The sequence below is a fragment of the Colletotrichum siamense genome (assembly GCF_013390195.1).
Source record: "Colletotrichum siamense strain Cg363 chromosome Unknown KSG_Cg363_contig07, whole genome shotgun sequence".
NCBI classification, from domain to species: domain Eukaryota; kingdom Fungi; phylum Ascomycota; class Sordariomycetes; order Glomerellales; family Glomerellaceae; genus Colletotrichum; species Colletotrichum siamense.
The window spans coordinates 189284-206012 of record NW_023501020.1 but is presented as its reverse complement, the minus strand read 5'-3'; the positions used below and the strand labels follow the sequence as shown (position 1 = coordinate 206012).

The 16729-nt window shown below is 51.0% G+C and overlaps 5 protein-coding genes across 5 annotated transcripts; 4 read left to right on the top strand and 1 right to left on the bottom strand.

Annotated features, from left to right (window-relative positions):
• Positions 1-1637: 1637 nt before the first annotated feature.
• Positions 1638-1919, top strand: CGCS363_v010392 (uncharacterized protein; the record flags this gene model as incomplete). The annotated part of the gene is made up of 1 exon (XM_036642241.1): positions 1638-1919. One exon carries the CDS (start codon positions 1638-1640, stop codon positions 1917-1919), a length of 282 nt encoding a protein of 93 aa, XP_036491385.1.
• A 999-nt stretch (positions 1920-2918) lies between these two features.
• On the top strand, positions 2919-3698 carry fabG-1 (3-oxoacyl-[acyl-carrier-protein] reductase FabG; the record flags this gene model as incomplete). The annotated part of the gene is made up of 1 exon (XM_036642240.1): positions 2919-3698. One exon carries the CDS (start codon positions 2919-2921, stop codon positions 3696-3698), a length of 780 nt encoding a protein of 259 aa, XP_036491386.1.
• A 651-nt stretch (positions 3699-4349) lies between these two features.
• On the top strand, positions 4350-6074 carry CGCS363_v010390 (uncharacterized protein; the record flags this gene model as incomplete). Its single annotated transcript, XM_036642239.1, has 1 exon — positions 4350-6074. One exon carries the CDS (start codon positions 4350-4352, stop codon positions 6072-6074), a length of 1725 nt encoding a protein of 574 aa, XP_036491387.1.
• Positions 6075-6232: 158 nt separating this feature from the next.
• priB-0 (Protein priB) lies at positions 6233-8765 on the bottom strand (the record flags this gene model as incomplete). Its single annotated transcript, XM_036642238.1, has 8 exons — positions 6233-6604; positions 6685-7071; positions 7128-7421; positions 7481-7787; positions 7843-7984; positions 8044-8430; positions 8477-8554; positions 8618-8765. The coding sequence occupies 8 exons, from the start codon at positions 8763-8765 to the stop codon at positions 6233-6235; spliced, it is 2115 nt and encodes a 704-aa protein (XP_036491826.1).
• Positions 8766-10473: 1708 nt separating this feature from the next.
• On the top strand, positions 10474-16371 carry Ank3-0-0 (Ankyrin-3; the record flags this gene model as incomplete). Its single annotated transcript, XM_036642237.1, has 6 exons — positions 10474-10941; positions 10997-11465; positions 11518-12355; positions 12404-14114; positions 14292-16302; positions 16364-16371. 6 exons carry the CDS (start codon positions 10474-10476, stop codon positions 16369-16371), a joined length of 5505 nt encoding a protein of 1834 aa, XP_036491599.1.
• Between the last annotated feature and the right edge of the window lie 358 nt (positions 16372-16729).

Here is a 16729-nt window from a genome sequence, read left to right as displayed (position 1 = left end):
AGGCATACAGAGCTGTTCATGTGTATTTGTAGGCGGAAGATGCAAGTTGTGCAACCAGCACGCAACCAGCACCATAGCCAGCCGCGAGAGGTTCCCGTGAGATCTCCTTCCGCATCTGGCTTGGCGCGCGATGAATCATCGCGCATCATGCACCGTCTCCCCACTAAGAACGCATGTTGGTATCGCAAACTCCTACTTGTGGTTAGGCACTACTCAGATCACGAAGAATCTATTCGCTCTTATTGAGCGACTCTAACAATCACTCGCCCTTTCATGCCTTGTCCGCATCGTCTGCTCTGACGGTTCGGTTGGGAATACCGCGCAGCCAACCTCACACCCTGGTTCCTTGTCATCCATCGATTCAGCCAGTCAGGCTCCACGATGTCTGAAACGAGCAAATGCACTGAGCTCGCTATTTACCCTCTCGAGAGTGATCTTGAAGACATAGACCAAACTCTTCTCTGCTCCGGATTTCCGACTGGCGCTACAGTTTCTTGGTCATCGGCTGCTTATCATCACGGTCGCGCCTTCTGAAGTAAGCTTGAGAAGTCCGTGTGACGCGTGAAGTATTCAAAAATGCCTCTGCTTTACTCCCTGGCGGCTGAACTAGCGCCGTGTTCGGTGGCATCATACAAGCGTTGACCAATCTCGTTGTGAAACCCAATTAATCCTAGAAGCCCCTATTTCAGTGAAAGTTGCTTTTGTATCCCGCGGGAATGCTGGAGCAACCCGAAAATGGATCGAAAATGGCAATTTTACCTCGCGGAGTAATCCAGCCGTCGTCGGCTTCGTCGACTTTAGGTTTTGAACTATATTAACGCCGGATAATTTACCTGATATGGCATATTTTCCTGGGACAACCTGACTGAACGTGCTTTGAACTTGCGATATAGCCGGTCGAAGGCTTGAAAATCATCTCTGAAATGGCAGTATTTAGTACACGTACTATTTCCTCCGGTTTAGCAGCTCTCTTTAGCTAAACCTTGCCTGACTCGGGCTTCCTACAAACTCTTTCGAGACAATATCGATACAGCCTAGACTTCTTCGAAGACCCATAGAGTGAAGAGAGAACAGGCCCTGGAAAAGAAATAAACATCTGTGTTATCTAGGACGGTAAGATTGGCATGACCTATTTCGGCAGTTGCAATTGCTTTTCAATGAACCATACACCTCCACTACGATGGTGAACCTCTTCCTTTTCGAGCGTCGTATGGAAGTCGATGGGGAGTGTCGACTGGATTCGTTGACTGGAATCCTGAAGTTCAAGGCTATCTTAGCTATGAAGATGATGTTCATTAGCTCTGAAGTAAGTTTGCTTCACGCACATAATCTAAGCCACAAGTGTGTCAAGCATTCTTGTCCCATGCACCTCAGGAAAGGAGAGGTCCGTATCCATCCCCGACAGGTTCTAGGGTCAAGTCTCCTGATATTGAGGCAGTTTCTAAATACCACTGAGTCATGTTGTAGAGACTGTGGACCTCATCCAATACACCTGAGCCGCCAAAGAATTGCTGTATATTCAAGATGTTCTTCTTCCTCGTCATTCCTTCCAATCCTGCCATCGCTTCCGCTGCCTCTTCAAAAAACACATCGATTATCCTCAAACACTTCATAACACCTCTTCTTCATATTACAGAATGAGAGTCACAGAGCTTGTCATCCTATCGGCGTGCTTTGCCGGCGTTACAATGGCTCAGGACACGGGATGTCAGATTGAACTTTTGAACATCAATCAACAAGTTGTCGACAGCGTCTGCATTCCCCACGATGGTGTTCGATCCATGAGAGACGCCACGGCCCCTAAAGGAGTTATCAATTACGCCGTCAAGGTTAACAGCAGTTGCGGTGCCGGGCTGGCAGCTGGCAACCTGGCGAATGGAGCCTCTCTCCGCAACGCTGGACCCTGTACCCCATCCTAAGCGTTCTGGACCTTGTAACAAGAAGGAATATCGTCGACAGTGCTATCGGCGCCCAAAATCCGGGACACTCTCGACGTCAACAGCATAAGCTCACCGTCAAGCTTGTATCACGAGCAATTTTCGCCACCGTGTCGTTCATATCACAGTCTTTCTTGTAAAGACAGAATCCCAGACACGTGATTCCCCACGTGTCTGCAGTCGACGGTTACGATCCCTATCGATGGATCGCCTCCATAGCTTAGGAAAGATATCCGACTTGCACTATATATATAGAGACCAAAGTTTGACCACAATATTATTTGCGTTGTTTTCTTTGTTCTTCACCTTCATGCACGCAGTCCCTATTACAGCTTCCGGCTTAGAAGAAGAATGTGACAGTTCAGGTACAGCCAGCTGAGCTCCAACCAGCCGATCCGTCTGAGCCGTCTCAATCGAATACTGAATGTGAGGTCGAATAATCTAGCCAATTATCGCCCTGCATCCACCGGGTAAGCCTCCCGTATCAAGCGAGCTCAGCCGTGGTATTCCCAGTCCCGCAAATGCGGTGCGCATTCTAGGGACTTGATGGGGTAACGTAGTACACGTGTTGTCGAATGATTGAAAACGAGCTAATGTAGGAACTTACGAATATCAGAATCCGCTCAACTACCGGGGCCGATTGGCAAGAGCCCTGTCAATCGCCAGATTTATCCTCGTCGGGCTCTCATTTGACCCTCAATATTCGACGAAAGTCCCTTTCTTCTACGAATCGGAGGAAAAAGCAGGGGTGGTGCGGATTCTGGTATCCATGAGTTCCAACGATACCTTCAATGGCATCAATGGGGCATGAGTCAGTCATATGGAGTTGTGTAGGTCTGGACACACTTCTTTGATTGTTCAAGTATTTATACTGAATGAAATCAAGAGCATTCCGTCCCTTAAGACCCTATCCACACCACTCAACAACCACTCGATCTACGTAACTACCTAACGCCGAAAAACCATCGAGGAGAACATAAAATGACTTTTGGCGTCACCCAACCCGAATTTGGCGAAGGCTGTGCCGTCGTCTTCGGCGGCTCGGGCGGCCTCGGCCGCGCGAGCGCTGGCCTGATTGCGGAGCGCGGTTCCAACGTTGTCGTCACCTACCGGTCGCGCCGCGCCGAAGCCGAGTCCCTGGTCGAGGAGCTACGCAAGCTCGGGCGCCAGGCGAGCGCGATAGCCTGCGATGTTACCGACCTCAAGGCGGTCGAGGCCGTTTTCAAGCATGCTGTGGACACATACAAGCGCGTGCACACGGTAGTGTCCGCCGGCGGCCTAGTGTTCGATACGGGCCCGCTGGCGGAGTTCAAGGAGGAGTCCTTCCGCGGCGTCATCGAGACCGACGTCTATGGCTTCTACAACATCGCCAAGGCCGGCGTTCCAGTACTGCGAGAGGCAAAGGGTGGCTCGTTCGTCGCCCTGATCACCAGCGCAGTGAATCGCACCGTGCCGTGCGATGCGCTCTCGGCCACGCCCAAGGCGGCGGTGGCCATGATGGTGCGCCAACTCGCCACCGAGGAAGCTGATCACGGCATTCGGGCCAATGCCGTGGGACCCGGCGTTATCAACGCCGGTATGGTGCTGCCGATGATGGAGACGCCGACGCGAGCGCTGCTGGAGGGCGCCACTGCGGTGACGCCGCTTAAGCGCTGGGGAGAGGCTGCCGAAATCGCCGAGGCAGTGGCTTTCCTGGCCTCATCGAAGGCATCCTTTATCACTGGCCAGATCTTGATGGTCGACGGCGGTCTTGCTGCCTAGTTCAGACGTGACCGGCGCGAGTGGTAGCTTGCGCGAAGCTGGTGTTACTGTGGACGGTGAGGAAGTTGATAATAAGGAGCCCGAATCTAGCAGCGGGACTAATAACCCGTCCGAGATGCAATCGCGGATAGGCTGTGTAATCTAGAAACCACATGTTGAATAACAATGGTTTGCCCAGATACAATACAATGAAAGACGAAAAGCAAAGATGTTGAATTGATTTTGAAGTTATTCGTGGTGAACAGCTGAAGCAATTTCCCAAATGCAGACATTGTACACCTAGTCAAATGATCCCCGAAACCAGGTTAACTCCATGAGAATTTCTATATGATCGATAAGTACCTAATTAAATATATTCACCCGTTCACTGAGAACTTTTGTCTGCATGAGTCCATGCGCACAAGCTTTTGCGGCAACTTGTTTAGACGCCGCACTCAACTTACAAACCAAAAGTGTAGCCGACTAATCTAAATTGTGGTCTGGTCAACTCATTACTGCATTTAAAGAGTTCTAATCTTTTTCGAATTCCTTAGTCCATCCATCTTGCAACATTGAGAGGTCCAAGTGCATATTGAGTCGTACATCATACTTCGTTCTCTTTTCAAACTTCATACTTCTTCATCTACTCTCAGCAGTACCACGCTTGCGAAAATGACAGCAGCCATGCTCAAAGACGACGGATACTTCAATCTTGGAAAGTACCATCGTCCTATCACGACTAAGAGCTTGGAGGCTCAACGATGGTTCAATCGAGGACTTATCTGGGCCTATGGGTTTAACAACAACGAGGCCTCAGAATGCTTCGAGAAAGTCATTCTTGCAGATCCCGATTGTGCCATGGGCTATTGGGGCTTGGCGTACACTCGGGGACCCTATTACAACAAAGCATGGCGGTTGTTCGACCCCAATGAGCTCAAAGTTGCACTCAACGAAACGTACAAGGCATCTCGCAAAGCTCTAGAGAGGATTGACGGAGCAAGCCCCGTTGAGCAGTCCTTGATCCGCGCGATCGCTCAGCGATACCTTCAGCCTCAGCCGACAAACGAGCAGGGTTACTCCGCCTGGAACGACGCATACGCCAGCGCCATGCAATCTGTGTACGAAAGCTTTGGCAACGACATTGACGTGGCTGTTCTCTACACTGACGCACTCATGAACCTGACACCATGGGGAATGTGGGATCCGTACAGCGGGAAACCCGGTGCTAATGCTCGGACTCTCGACGCCATGGCAGCTCTTGAGCATGCCTTTACCCTAGAGGGTGCCGACGAGCACCCGGGGCTGCTGCATCTTCACATTCATCTCGTGGAAATGTCCCGAACACCCGAGCTTGCGGTACCTTCTGCGGACAAGCTTCGACATCTGGTCCCCGATGGTGGTCACTTCAACCACATGCCATCCCACATTGATGTCTTGATCGGCGACTACCGGAGCGCGGTCTCCGCCAACGTTGCAGCTGTTGTGGCAGACAACAAGTTCTTTGCGAAGATTGGGAGGATGAATCTGTACACGTTTTACCACGCTCACAACTATCACTCGCTCATCTACGCCGCTATGCTCTCCGGCCAATCGAAGGTGGCTCTGGAGAACTGCGACCTGATGGAGAAGGCCCTTCCCGAAGAGCTGCTGGCTATTGAGTCGCCTCCCATGGCCGACTGGCTTGAGGCTTTCGTTGGTGTTCGCGCCCATGTCCTTATCCGCTTTGGTCTTTGGGATGCGATTCTGGATCTGAAGATGCCCGAAAACCAGACATTGTACTGTGTCACAACCGCAACACTTCACTACGCAAAGGGAATGGCATTTGCAGCCACAGGCCGTGTACGAGAGGCCGAGATTGAACAGAAACTCTTCGCCAAGGCATATGCCAATGTGCCCTCATCGCGATACGACTACCCCAACCAATGTGTCGAGACACTTAAGGTTGGCGAGGCTATGCTTGCAGGTGAATTGGAGTACCGCCGAGGAAACTTTGATCCGGCATTTGAGCACTTGCGGAAGTCGATCCAACTTGATGACAACCTCAAGTATAGTGAGCCTTGGGGATGGATGCAGCCGACTCGACACGCCTACGCTGCCTTGTCTCTAGAACAAGGCCACGTCGAAGAGGCGGCTAAGGCGTACGCTGAGGATCTGGGATTCCTTACCTCACTTCCTCGCGGCCACCAACATCCCAACAACATCTGGGCACTGCATGGGTACCACGAATGTCTGATACGTCTCGGTCGGAATGACGAGGCCCGGCTGCTAGAGCTTCCACTCAAGCTCGCGGTCAACTTGGCAGATGTAAATGTGCGCGCCTCTTGTTATTGTCGAAAGGTAGACGATGTGTCTGGTAATGGTTATACTCAAAGTTGCGACAAGGTTGAGAAATGTTAGGTTGGTGTTACAAAAGTGGAAGGAAATTGAGTACACTAGCCTTCAACAACCAGTCTCGAAAGAATACCTACACGGACGGCTCAACATGTCTTGAATCAAGTTACCATTTTCATGTTTTGATTTCGTCCTCCAAAGTGTCCGTCTAGTCTGCCAGATAATCAATTGAAAGTCAAGTTGTCCAAGTCCTCCACTCCTCCAAGATCTGCATTGCCAAAGCTTGGTTGTTCTACGCTCAGAAACCCTACATCAAACCACAAAGCAGGATCCAAAGAGCCTCCATTCACCTCTTTGAGCCATTCTGGCACAAACAGATTCGTGTCAATACCAGCGTCTTGATCCGTGTTCTGGTCTTCGACGTTGACAAACTTCTCGACCTGAGAAGCAAAAACGCGCGACAATGCGGTATAAAAGTGAACAGCAGATGTATCTGGTAGTTCCTGCGCCATATCTTCCAGATACCTAGGCACCGACCGTACTTTGGTCGCAGCATCAACGACATCAGCCGGAGGAAGATTTCCGCGCTTGATGGCCTGAGCATCATGATCAGCCATAGGTTCTCAAATAGCCGGAGGGAGGTTATTCGTTCTCCTCCTTTTCGAATCCAACTTACATGGAGGATCTCCGTCATGGCATGCGCGACCATAATGAATTGGTTGTTATGCCATCCTAATCTGAGTTCTCGCATCGTTGAGTCTGAGAGCGCAAGCTCCAACGCGCGCCGCGCCACATCGAATGCCCGCCGGGATACTGTTAGAAATTCTGCACACCTGACCTCTTCGTCAATGTTTTTGAGGTCTCTCATTGCCTGTGCATTCAGGACCATGATACTGTGGTCCATGTAGAAAGCCAAAATGGGCAGAGAGGTTGCGATTCGGGGGTCATGTGTTGAGCATGCCTTATTTCGAGTGCTCTCCAGGGCTTCGAAGGCTTTTGAGTGCCAGCTTAGAACAGCTTCAGGGGTTTTGATACCTCGCCCTAGCTGTTTCAAGGCTTCCAGCTAATTGCATGTTTAGTGTCACTCCTAGGATGAATGCATAAGTAGTGAAAGCTTACCAACTGAACTCTTATTTCAATGAGCCCACTGATCATGCGGTCTGATGGGTTCGTCATGGGCTTTTTCCACCATTGACAGGGGCATGGAGGCAACTCGTTCCAACCGACAATGAGGGAGCGACCCGTCGCAATACCAAAACTCTTGTCGGCAATGAAAACATACAGCCATGTTCTTTCAATGTTGCGCATCATTCGTTCTTTGAATTCGGTGCTTGCATCCGGGGCTAGCGCGTTGGCTTGTTCAGTCACGGCAGAAGGTCGATTGATCCCCAGTTCTTTCGCAAGCTGTGCCGCCTGGTAGTCTGTCAGTTCAAATCGATCAAGACTCCGACTAGAACACGAGGTTAACGTACATGACCCAGATGAAGCCAATATGGATCGTCTGCCTGTCTTTGGTGCAATGGTGCCCAGTACTTCATGCAGATAATCGCTTGAATGATTTCGAGCGATTTCACAGATGCAGCAATGGACCACATCATGCTCGCCTCAGCTAAAGAGAGAAGCGTTGGGTACAGTATGCGGTCACGAGGCCGAGTTGATATTGCGCAACCGAGAGCACAAATGACAGAAAACAGAGTGAAAGATGCATTGTAAACACTTTCAGGGGTGTGGAGGACAGGATCGAGCAGTCCTACTAGTGGGTTGCGCATTTTGAAAAACCTGCATGAGAGTTTTAATCAGTACTTGTGATAGCATTGGTAAAACACCCACGTACAAGTCAAAATAGAGCGAGACATCGCTTTGGTCGACAAGACGAGCGGTTACGGGATCGCATGCTGTCGACTCCAGTTTCAACGTCGTATTGTTGGACTGAGATGCCAACACGTGCCAATCTTTCTGATGAGTTGATCGAGGAGCTGCAGGTCGACTAGCATCAGCAAGTTATCCAACGGTAGAAGCTTTGAGAGCATCTTACTAAGATACTCCACTAGACGCTCATCCAAGCCATTTCCATCTTTGGAACGAGATGTGTGACTTGGGCATAGTGATGTTGTCGGTAGGTCCGCAGCGATAGCCGCTGCCATGATTTGTAAGGGGGATACTACGTGACTCTCCCTCTCAAGTTTGAAGCACGGGCATGGTACTTGAGTAGTGTCTGGTAACTCAGGGCTCTCCGAGCGGGTAGTCGTGTCGATGGACACTTCAAGCCCTTGATTTTGGAAGCCAGGCGAATCAGTCAAGGGCGGAGACAAGTTGTCTGAGCCATTGTTCAGAGACTTGACAATGGCTGCGATGACTTGATCCTTCACAGGGCTTTCGTTAATGCGAGCTAAGAGCTTCTCGAGACTGTCTGGTTTACTGGCTGGATGTAAGCATGGCTTGTAATCGATGAGATGTTATGAACTTACTTGGTACTGCCTTCTTTACGGCCTCTATTGGATCGAAGAGGGTAACTGCATGTCTGTCCCTGTGAAGTACATCGCGAACTGCGGAGCGTGTCAGCATCGGCATAGGGCATAGGTAGGCCATCAATGCGCAAGGCATCCTACCAGGGCTTCCGCCGATCACAGCGCTGTCTCGCTGCCCGACAGCTAAAGCACGCAGTGCGGTATTGGCCTGTATTATCGGCCGCCACCGATTTGCCGGACCGGTAACTGCTGGCAATTTGCTCCATAGCACGATCTTGCGTGGAGGCATTCTCTGGATCCGAATTTGGCAGCTGGGGTGGTTTCCCCTGTTGCGCTTCTTGCCCGGGCTGGATATTCGTCATTGCGATTTCATGACATGAATGGTGAAAGAGATGTTGCATGCCAAATTTTGTGAACGCCGCGGCGTTCGCAGAATCAGTGTTTGGATGGCACGAAGCACTTAGTGTCACGGGCTTTAGAATATTCCCCGCACCCGCCGCCCCCCGCCGTTCATATTAGACGCCTCAAGCAACAACTCAGTCATGCATAAGAAGCAGATGGCAGTAAAATACGTAAGTGTAATTGCTTCGCCCAAGTGCTCGCATCCGTGTAGCTGAGTTGACCTAGTAGAAAGATGCCTGTGATGAGGGAGAGCAAGTCGCGGTGGGCTCATGAGCTCACAGGCCTGTCAGTGTAAGCGCCAGCACTAAAACAAAAGCCTGCATGAAGCTTTTCCCTGAACCCCAGTTGCTCTGAATTCAGTCTTCCACAGAGACCAACACTAAAAACAATGCGCTAGAACCCTGTGAACGTCATCGCATCCGCGATCAGCTGCAGCAGAGTTCCGCTGGACCCCTCAGATAAGTAGGCCACGCACGCCGACTGGGTGCGACCTTACAGTCTCATCATCAAAATCACCAGGCTTTCTGCTAATATTGTAATCCCTAATCAGTTTCAGATTATTCGAATAGACACGCAGAGGCCTCATGAATGAACATAATCCTTTTTTTCTCTTGTTCCAGAAGATCGGGTGCCTCAATGGGAAGTGTAACGGAGCAGGTTCGACGCGATTGCTTACGCCTTGTGGATGCGTTCTTGATCAGCCATTTAATCTAACTCGCACCTTCATTCTACCACTTACAGGATTTAGACCATGTTTGCATGGAGGAGGTTGACTTCAGTTGGCCTAATGATAGACAGGGATCGCTAACTGAGGCATCCTGTCCTCTATGTACAGGAATGGAGAGGGTTAATAAGACCACTTTGAGACCGTCTCCAGCCAAATTTTTGAGCATTTCCAATATTAAGAGATGTGGCCCAAGGATTCTTGGAGGCTCTTGAGAGATTCCTCATCTGCCCTTCTGCTCTCCAAATTGGCATTCGGTTTATCTGACCCAACTTCTGACATGCCTGACAGATTGCTGAGGATTCAACTACAACGTTGCTCGACCCTGGTGGTGTCAAGACGCAAGAGCTGGGTCATCAGGCTGGCGTAAGCTGTGAAATTGAAATCAGGCTATCTCTGGGCTTGTCCAGCTGAAGTATGTCGAATGCGGCGCAGTGACAGTCACGACCACTTCTCCTGCCTAATTATTGTACAGCACTGTAGACAGTATTATTCCCGGCATATGCAGTGAGACGCAGGGGACATCAAGCGTTGTCATTCGGTGCACACTTGGCCTTCCACTTTCTCTTGCAAGCCATGGACTCTGATTTGACTGTCGAGCCCCTGCTTCGCCTCGCCAAAGCAACCGGGGTCCATATCTGCAGGCCACGTCCCGACCCAGTTGAGCAGGGAGAGAATCCCATGTCTCCATACTAAAGGGCAGTGTGGCCGGAGTTCATACTTAGCCTGGTCCTTCCTTCAATCTTCGCTGCCTGCCTTTTCAAATTATCGATGGCAGTACTGCGCGATTTCCTTTGCCATGTCCATCTTGATGCGCGCGCTTTCTACTCGACTCTGAATTCGCCTTCTCGCTCTTCACCCGACAGTGACGATGTCTGCCGAACAGTACACTGTCGGCTGGAATTGCGCCATCAAGCCCGAGTTCGTCGCCGCACAGGAATTCCTAGACGAGGAACACGATGCCGAAGGAATCAGCGCTGCTGTACATGACAACAACAGCTACGCCTTTGGTCGGATTGGGCAGCATAGCGTGGTCATCGCGGTGCTTCCAGATGGTGAATATGGCACCAGTTCGGCAGCGACGGTTGCCAGGGATATGATTCATTCATTCCCCAACATCAGGATTGGCCTGATGGTTGGCATCGGCGGCGGCGCCCTGAGCTCGAAGGACGACATACGCCTCGGTGATGTTGTCGTCAGCGCCCCTCGCGGCGGTAATAGCGGTGTATTTGAATATGACTTTGGCAAGACGATTCAAGAGCAAGCTTTCCAGCACACAAGACATCTCAACCAGCCTCCCAACGTCGTCCGAACTGCGGTCACCAATCTGCAGGGCGCAGTACGAACGCAAAGGCCACAATATTCAAGAGGCAGTCACAGAAATCACGGGGAAGAACAAGAGACTCCGGAAGTATAGACGGCCAGACCCAGGCACCGATGTTCTCTATCAGTCGAATTACCTTCACACTAGCGGTACCGGGGACTGCACGGCGGATTGCGGTGCAGATTCGGATAACATCGTCCTCCGCGAAGAGAGAGACGAAGATGAGGGCGATGACGACCCGGCTGTTCATTACGGTCTTATCGCGTCTGCGAATCAGCTCATGAAAGATGCCACAGTCCGGGACCGTCTCGCAGCAGACAAGGGCGTGCTTTGCTTCGAGATGGAAGCCGCAGGCCTTATGAACCACTTCCCTTGTTTGGTAGTCAGGGGTATCTGCGACTACTCGGACACCCACAAGAACGACAACTGGCATGGATACGCCGCAATGACTGCGGCTGCCTATGCCAAGGACCTTTTAGGAAAGATCTTGCCGAGCAAGGTTGAAGCAGAGAAGAAGTTAGCCGATGCCGTTGAGTCAGGTTAGTGGAAAGTCGAGACCCGGCAGGTGAAGTCTCGCTGAGTTAAATCTAGTAAAGCAAGACATGCATGATTTCCAAGAGACAATGTTCAGTAATCGGGAAGACGATGAGGTGATTTCGTGGCTGAGAGCGCCGGACCAGTCAAGCAACCACAAATTGGCTATGCAAAGTCACCACGAGGGAACCGGGTCCTGGCTCCTAGAGGATCCGATATATCGGGACTGGAAAGCAACTCGGAGTGCATTTCTCTGGGTATCTGGAATCCCGGGCTGCGGAAAAACAGTTCTGAGCTCGACTTTGATTGAAGACGTTCGGTCTACTTATTCATCGGCTTGCCTTGCTTATTTCTACTTTGATTTCAACGACAGTTCGAAACAGACTCTTGACAGTTTGCTCCGTTCTCTGATCCAACAGTGTTCTCAGAAGAACGAGTCATCAAAGGCCTGTATACATGACCTATGGAAGTCGCGTCCTGCGCGGAGAGATGAGCAGCCGACAACCCAGCAGCTTTATGACTGTCTCGTTAAAATCTTGAATCAGTCAGACGAGACTTGGGTTATCATTGACGCCCTTGATGAATGTACAACCAGAGACGGATCGTATGTAGACGGTATTCTCTCTTTCATCAAACAACTGAAGCAGGATGCCGTAGGATCTACTCATATTCTCGTTACAAGCCGATCAGTGGAAGATATCGAAAGGTCTTTTACCGAATGGGCCCAGAAAGAGTGTTTCATTTCACTTCAGCACAGTCTTATACAAGATGATATCCAGGCCTATATTCGCCATGAGCTTCGACCAGGTGGAAGGTTTCAGAGGTGGCACGAGAAGAAATACGAGTGGGTATTGAAAGAGATCGAATCTACACTAATGTCTAAGGTTGATGGAATGTAGGTTGACTGGTAACCATCCGAAAAGCAGCGCTAACTTCGGTTTAGGTTCCGCTGGGTAACATGCCAATTGAGTTCGTTAGCTAGGTGCTTGGATCCTAAGATTCTTCTTAGAGAGCTGTCATCTCTGCCCAGGGATCTTGATGAGACCTATCATCGAATGATCCGAGACATACCAGAGGAAAACAAATCCAATGCCACCACCGTTCTCCGCTTCCTGGCCTTCTCACATAGACCACTAACAGTTGAAGAGCTCGCCGACGCTCTTGCGGTAAACTTGGAAGAGTGCCCAAAGTTTGACCCGAGATTTAGGATGCCCAGACCTACCGAGGTTTGTCTCTATTGCCCAAGTATGGTGCTTTTGGCGCGGACGCGTAAGCGCGCAAGGGACCAGCTCGATGGATACAAGGAAGTGCTAGAAGTGCGACTCGCCCACTTCTCAGTGAAGGAATATCTGACCTCAGATCGGCTCCATGCAGAGCTGCGACCACTAATTGAGCCGGCCATTTCCCGGGCGTCCCTTGCTGACATCTGCGTGGCATATCTGTCAGAAATCAAGGCTGCAATGACAAAACACCAGATCAAAGAAGCGTTTCCATTCGCCAGCTACAGCGCACAATCATGGCTGGACCACGCAGCTGCATCTAGGTCTCTAGATCAGGGAGCTGAAGACAGTGGCCTAATTCTCGACTTTTTGTCTTCTGGCGACGTGGCCTATCAGAATTGGTTTATCATGTTTGATCCAGAGGCCTCATTCAAAATCACAAAACCCGCGTCGGGTCTGTACTATGCCTGCTTGTATGGCCTCGTCTCGGAAGTCGAGAGCCTGCTTTCGCAACATGTTGGCGTCAATGAACAGGGCGGAAGACAAGGCTACCCGATTGTGGCAGCTGCAGACAAAGGCCACACCAAGATTGTGAAGCTTCTGGTCGCAAATGGAGCAGATGTAAACCTGAAGGACCCTTTCGATCGGACAGCTCTACACATGGCCGCCAGCGGAGGCTACATCGAAATTGTCCAGCTTTTGTTGGACGCCAATGCGGAAGTCAACGCAATGACTGCTGAGTACGAGACCAGCCTCGGATGGGCCTGCAGCAGCGGGCATCTGAAGGTCGTTCGGTTGTTGCTCGACCGGGGAGCAGTCATGAACCCTCCAGATGGAATGTCAGTCAACGTGCTCCAGCTGGCTTGCTCATACGGCCACGTGGAGATTGTTCGCCTTCTTCTCAACAAGGGCGCTGACGTACACGGACTTGGTGAACACTCTGAATCACCACTCGAGTCTGCTGCCTCGTATGGTGATGTGAGGATTGTCTCTCTTCTACTGCAGCACGGAGCAAGTCTGACGCTGCTGCCAAATCAGATCGGGGATGCCCTGCAATCTGCTGCGGCCCGTGGTGACGAACGTATCATGCGGATCCTTCTCGACGCCGGTATGCCCGTTGGCAGAAGCATGGAGAGAGAAATTTGTGTGTCATTAGCTGACGAGGAGCAAGATGGGCATGCAATGTCGGCTCTTTGGATAGCAGCCAAGAACCGCCATGTCGGCGCCGTCAGGATGCTTTTGGATGCAGGCGTGGGACCGAATAATGCTTGGGCCAAAGATAATGGCATTCTCCAGCGTTTCTACACCCCTCATGGTCAGCAAGAAGTAGAGATCATAAAGTTGCTGCTCGATCACGGGTTCAATGTCAACGACTCTGAGAGCGCAGACGAGTCGGCGCTGGAAGGTGCGGTTCGAGCTGGCCGCGAGGATATCGTACGTCTCCTGATTGACAGAGGAGCCAACGTCAATTCACGTGAATCAAGGCCTGGAAACAGTGGGAGCGGTCCCCTTTTCAGTGCTTGTCGACATGGGAAAGAAAGCCTTGCGTGCCTACTGCTCGACACTGGCGCAGACGTTAATTCTGTAAGATCAAATGACACGGCTCTACAGGTGGCTGTCTACGAGGGGCACAGAGATATTGTACGGCTATTGCTTGAACGGGGCGCCGATACGGGGAGAGTGGCTAAGCGCCATTATCCAATCGGTCATAGATTCGACGACCCCCTGCTTCGAGCTCATAAGATGCGTGACTGGGAGTCGGTGCAGATGCTTCTCGACTACGGAGCGAGTCTCCATACTGTCGCGGGAGAATCTTGCAAGAACCATAGCTTCTTGGAGATTGTTTGTCTGGACAATGACATGCACGCCGTCGAGATGCTGCTTCATCGAGGTGTAGACGTCAGTCTTGGCCTACCGGTAGCGTGTTACCAAGGGTACGTAGCCCTTGTAGAGGTAATGCTTGACGGCGGCAGCGATATTAGCATACACAACACCAGGTACGGAGACCCTTTAGGAGCTGCTTCATACGGAGGGCATGTTGAAGTTGTACGCCTCCTTATCGAAAGAGGAGTCGCAGTCGATGCATCATCTCCGATCTACGGCAGTGCCCTCATAGCAGCATCGAGCAAGGGCCATGAGAAGGTCATCCATGCTTTGCTTGATCAGGGCGCCAACCTAAACAACAACATCGGAAGTCATGAAGATCCAAAGGAGTCAGAGATGCCCCAAAACTTTGCAAAGCTATGGTCTCCCGCCGACGAGAATGGCAACACTCCCGCTATTTACGGAAACGCACTCCAAGCAGCCTGTCACGAAGGCCATGAGGACACGGCGTGGTTACTCATCAACCGCGGCGCAGACGTAAACGCACCAGGTGGCTGTTACGGCAGTGCGCTGGCAGCCACTTCTTACGGCGGCAAAGCTAGCATAGTACAGCTACTCCTGGAAAGCGGAGCAAGTGCCAACTCCCCCGGCGGCATTCATGGGAATGCTCTTCTCAGCGCTTGTCGTAGAGGCCGCGAGGATATCGTTCGTATCCTGATCGACAACGGAGCCAGTGAAGACTTGGGCACGGGCTTATCCACAGCAATTCGTGAGGGGCACACGCGTACTGTCCTGGCCATACTTGAACTCTGTGAGAGCCATGTATCACTTGACAGCGTTTCCCTCACAGATGCTATAAATACGGATGTAGATTACCTCATTGGGGTTATCCTCGACGCGATCGGGACCTTGACTGATGAGGCCGTCATAGGCCCACTTCACGCTGCCGCCGCTGCTGGAAGACGGGACCTTGTGAAAAGTCTACGGGATCGGGGAGCAAGCCTGACAGCCGAGAGGCCTAATTTTGATGAAGCACTGGTAAATGCTTCCGCACAGAGGAACATCGATGTGGTAAACTTCCTGCTTGAGCTTGGTGCCAACCCTAATCAACAGTACGATGTTACGTCGGAAGGGCAGAGGTGGAAGTATAGCAGTGCGCTTCATGCAGCATCGCAGGCTGGGCATCTGGAAATCACTCAATTGCTGCTACAAAGTGGTGCGGATGCCACTTCTCCGGGGGGAAAGTATCAGTACTTAACCCGGGCTGTCATTGTCAGCCATGATATGGACCGTTTTGAGATGCGTAACAAATACGGACAAGATCTTGAACAAGATGTCGTTGAGGGATTTGAGGCCATCGTCAAAATGCTGTTTGTTCATGGGGTCGACGCTCGTTGGGTACGGCAGGACTACAATGAATGTCTGCATCAGAGTACCTGCGTTGGATTTGGAACCATTGTCAAGATCCTCATAGAGAAAGGGGCAGACATCAACTTCTGCTTCGAGAAGTCTAACACAGACGTTCTAGAAGCGGCGCTGTGGTGTGGATATCCGCATATTGCTTGGATTCTGGTGGACCAAGGTTGCCACATACCCGATTCACACTGGGAGCGCTACTACGGAGCCCAGAGAAAGACACTGCTGCATTTTGCGGCTGAGTATGGGCGTAAAGACATTGTTCAAGGACATGTCTCCAAAAAGCTTGATGTTAACATCCGAGACGATCGTGGCCAAACCTCACTCCACCTTGCGGTTATAAACGGGTATCATGAGATCACGAGGACTCTGTTGGAAAACGGTGCGGAGCCGTCTACACGGCACAAAGATCTTTCTGGGCAAACGCCTCTGACATACGCCAGAGGGATAGATCTGGGAGACGGCCGTGGGCCGATCGGCCCACATCCTTTGTGTGTTGAGGTGTTAACGCAATGGAGACCAGCAAGACTCCACGTAAATGGGCGGATAAACCCGCTATGTGTGCTTCTCTGCGGTCTGCCAGATGTCGTGATACTGACGACTTTCGCATCACAAAATATTTAATAATCTGACCCTATGAGTCTCCAAATGTGTTGGCGATATTACTTGTGAAATCTCTTAGGCCAACTATTGATTTCGAGACCTATTACTATGCATAGTACTACATGTACCAAATACCCTTTCCATGCCCCTTGAATATTTCGTGATTTCTTAACCACCTGCCACTATGCGAGACTGTGTTTTACTCA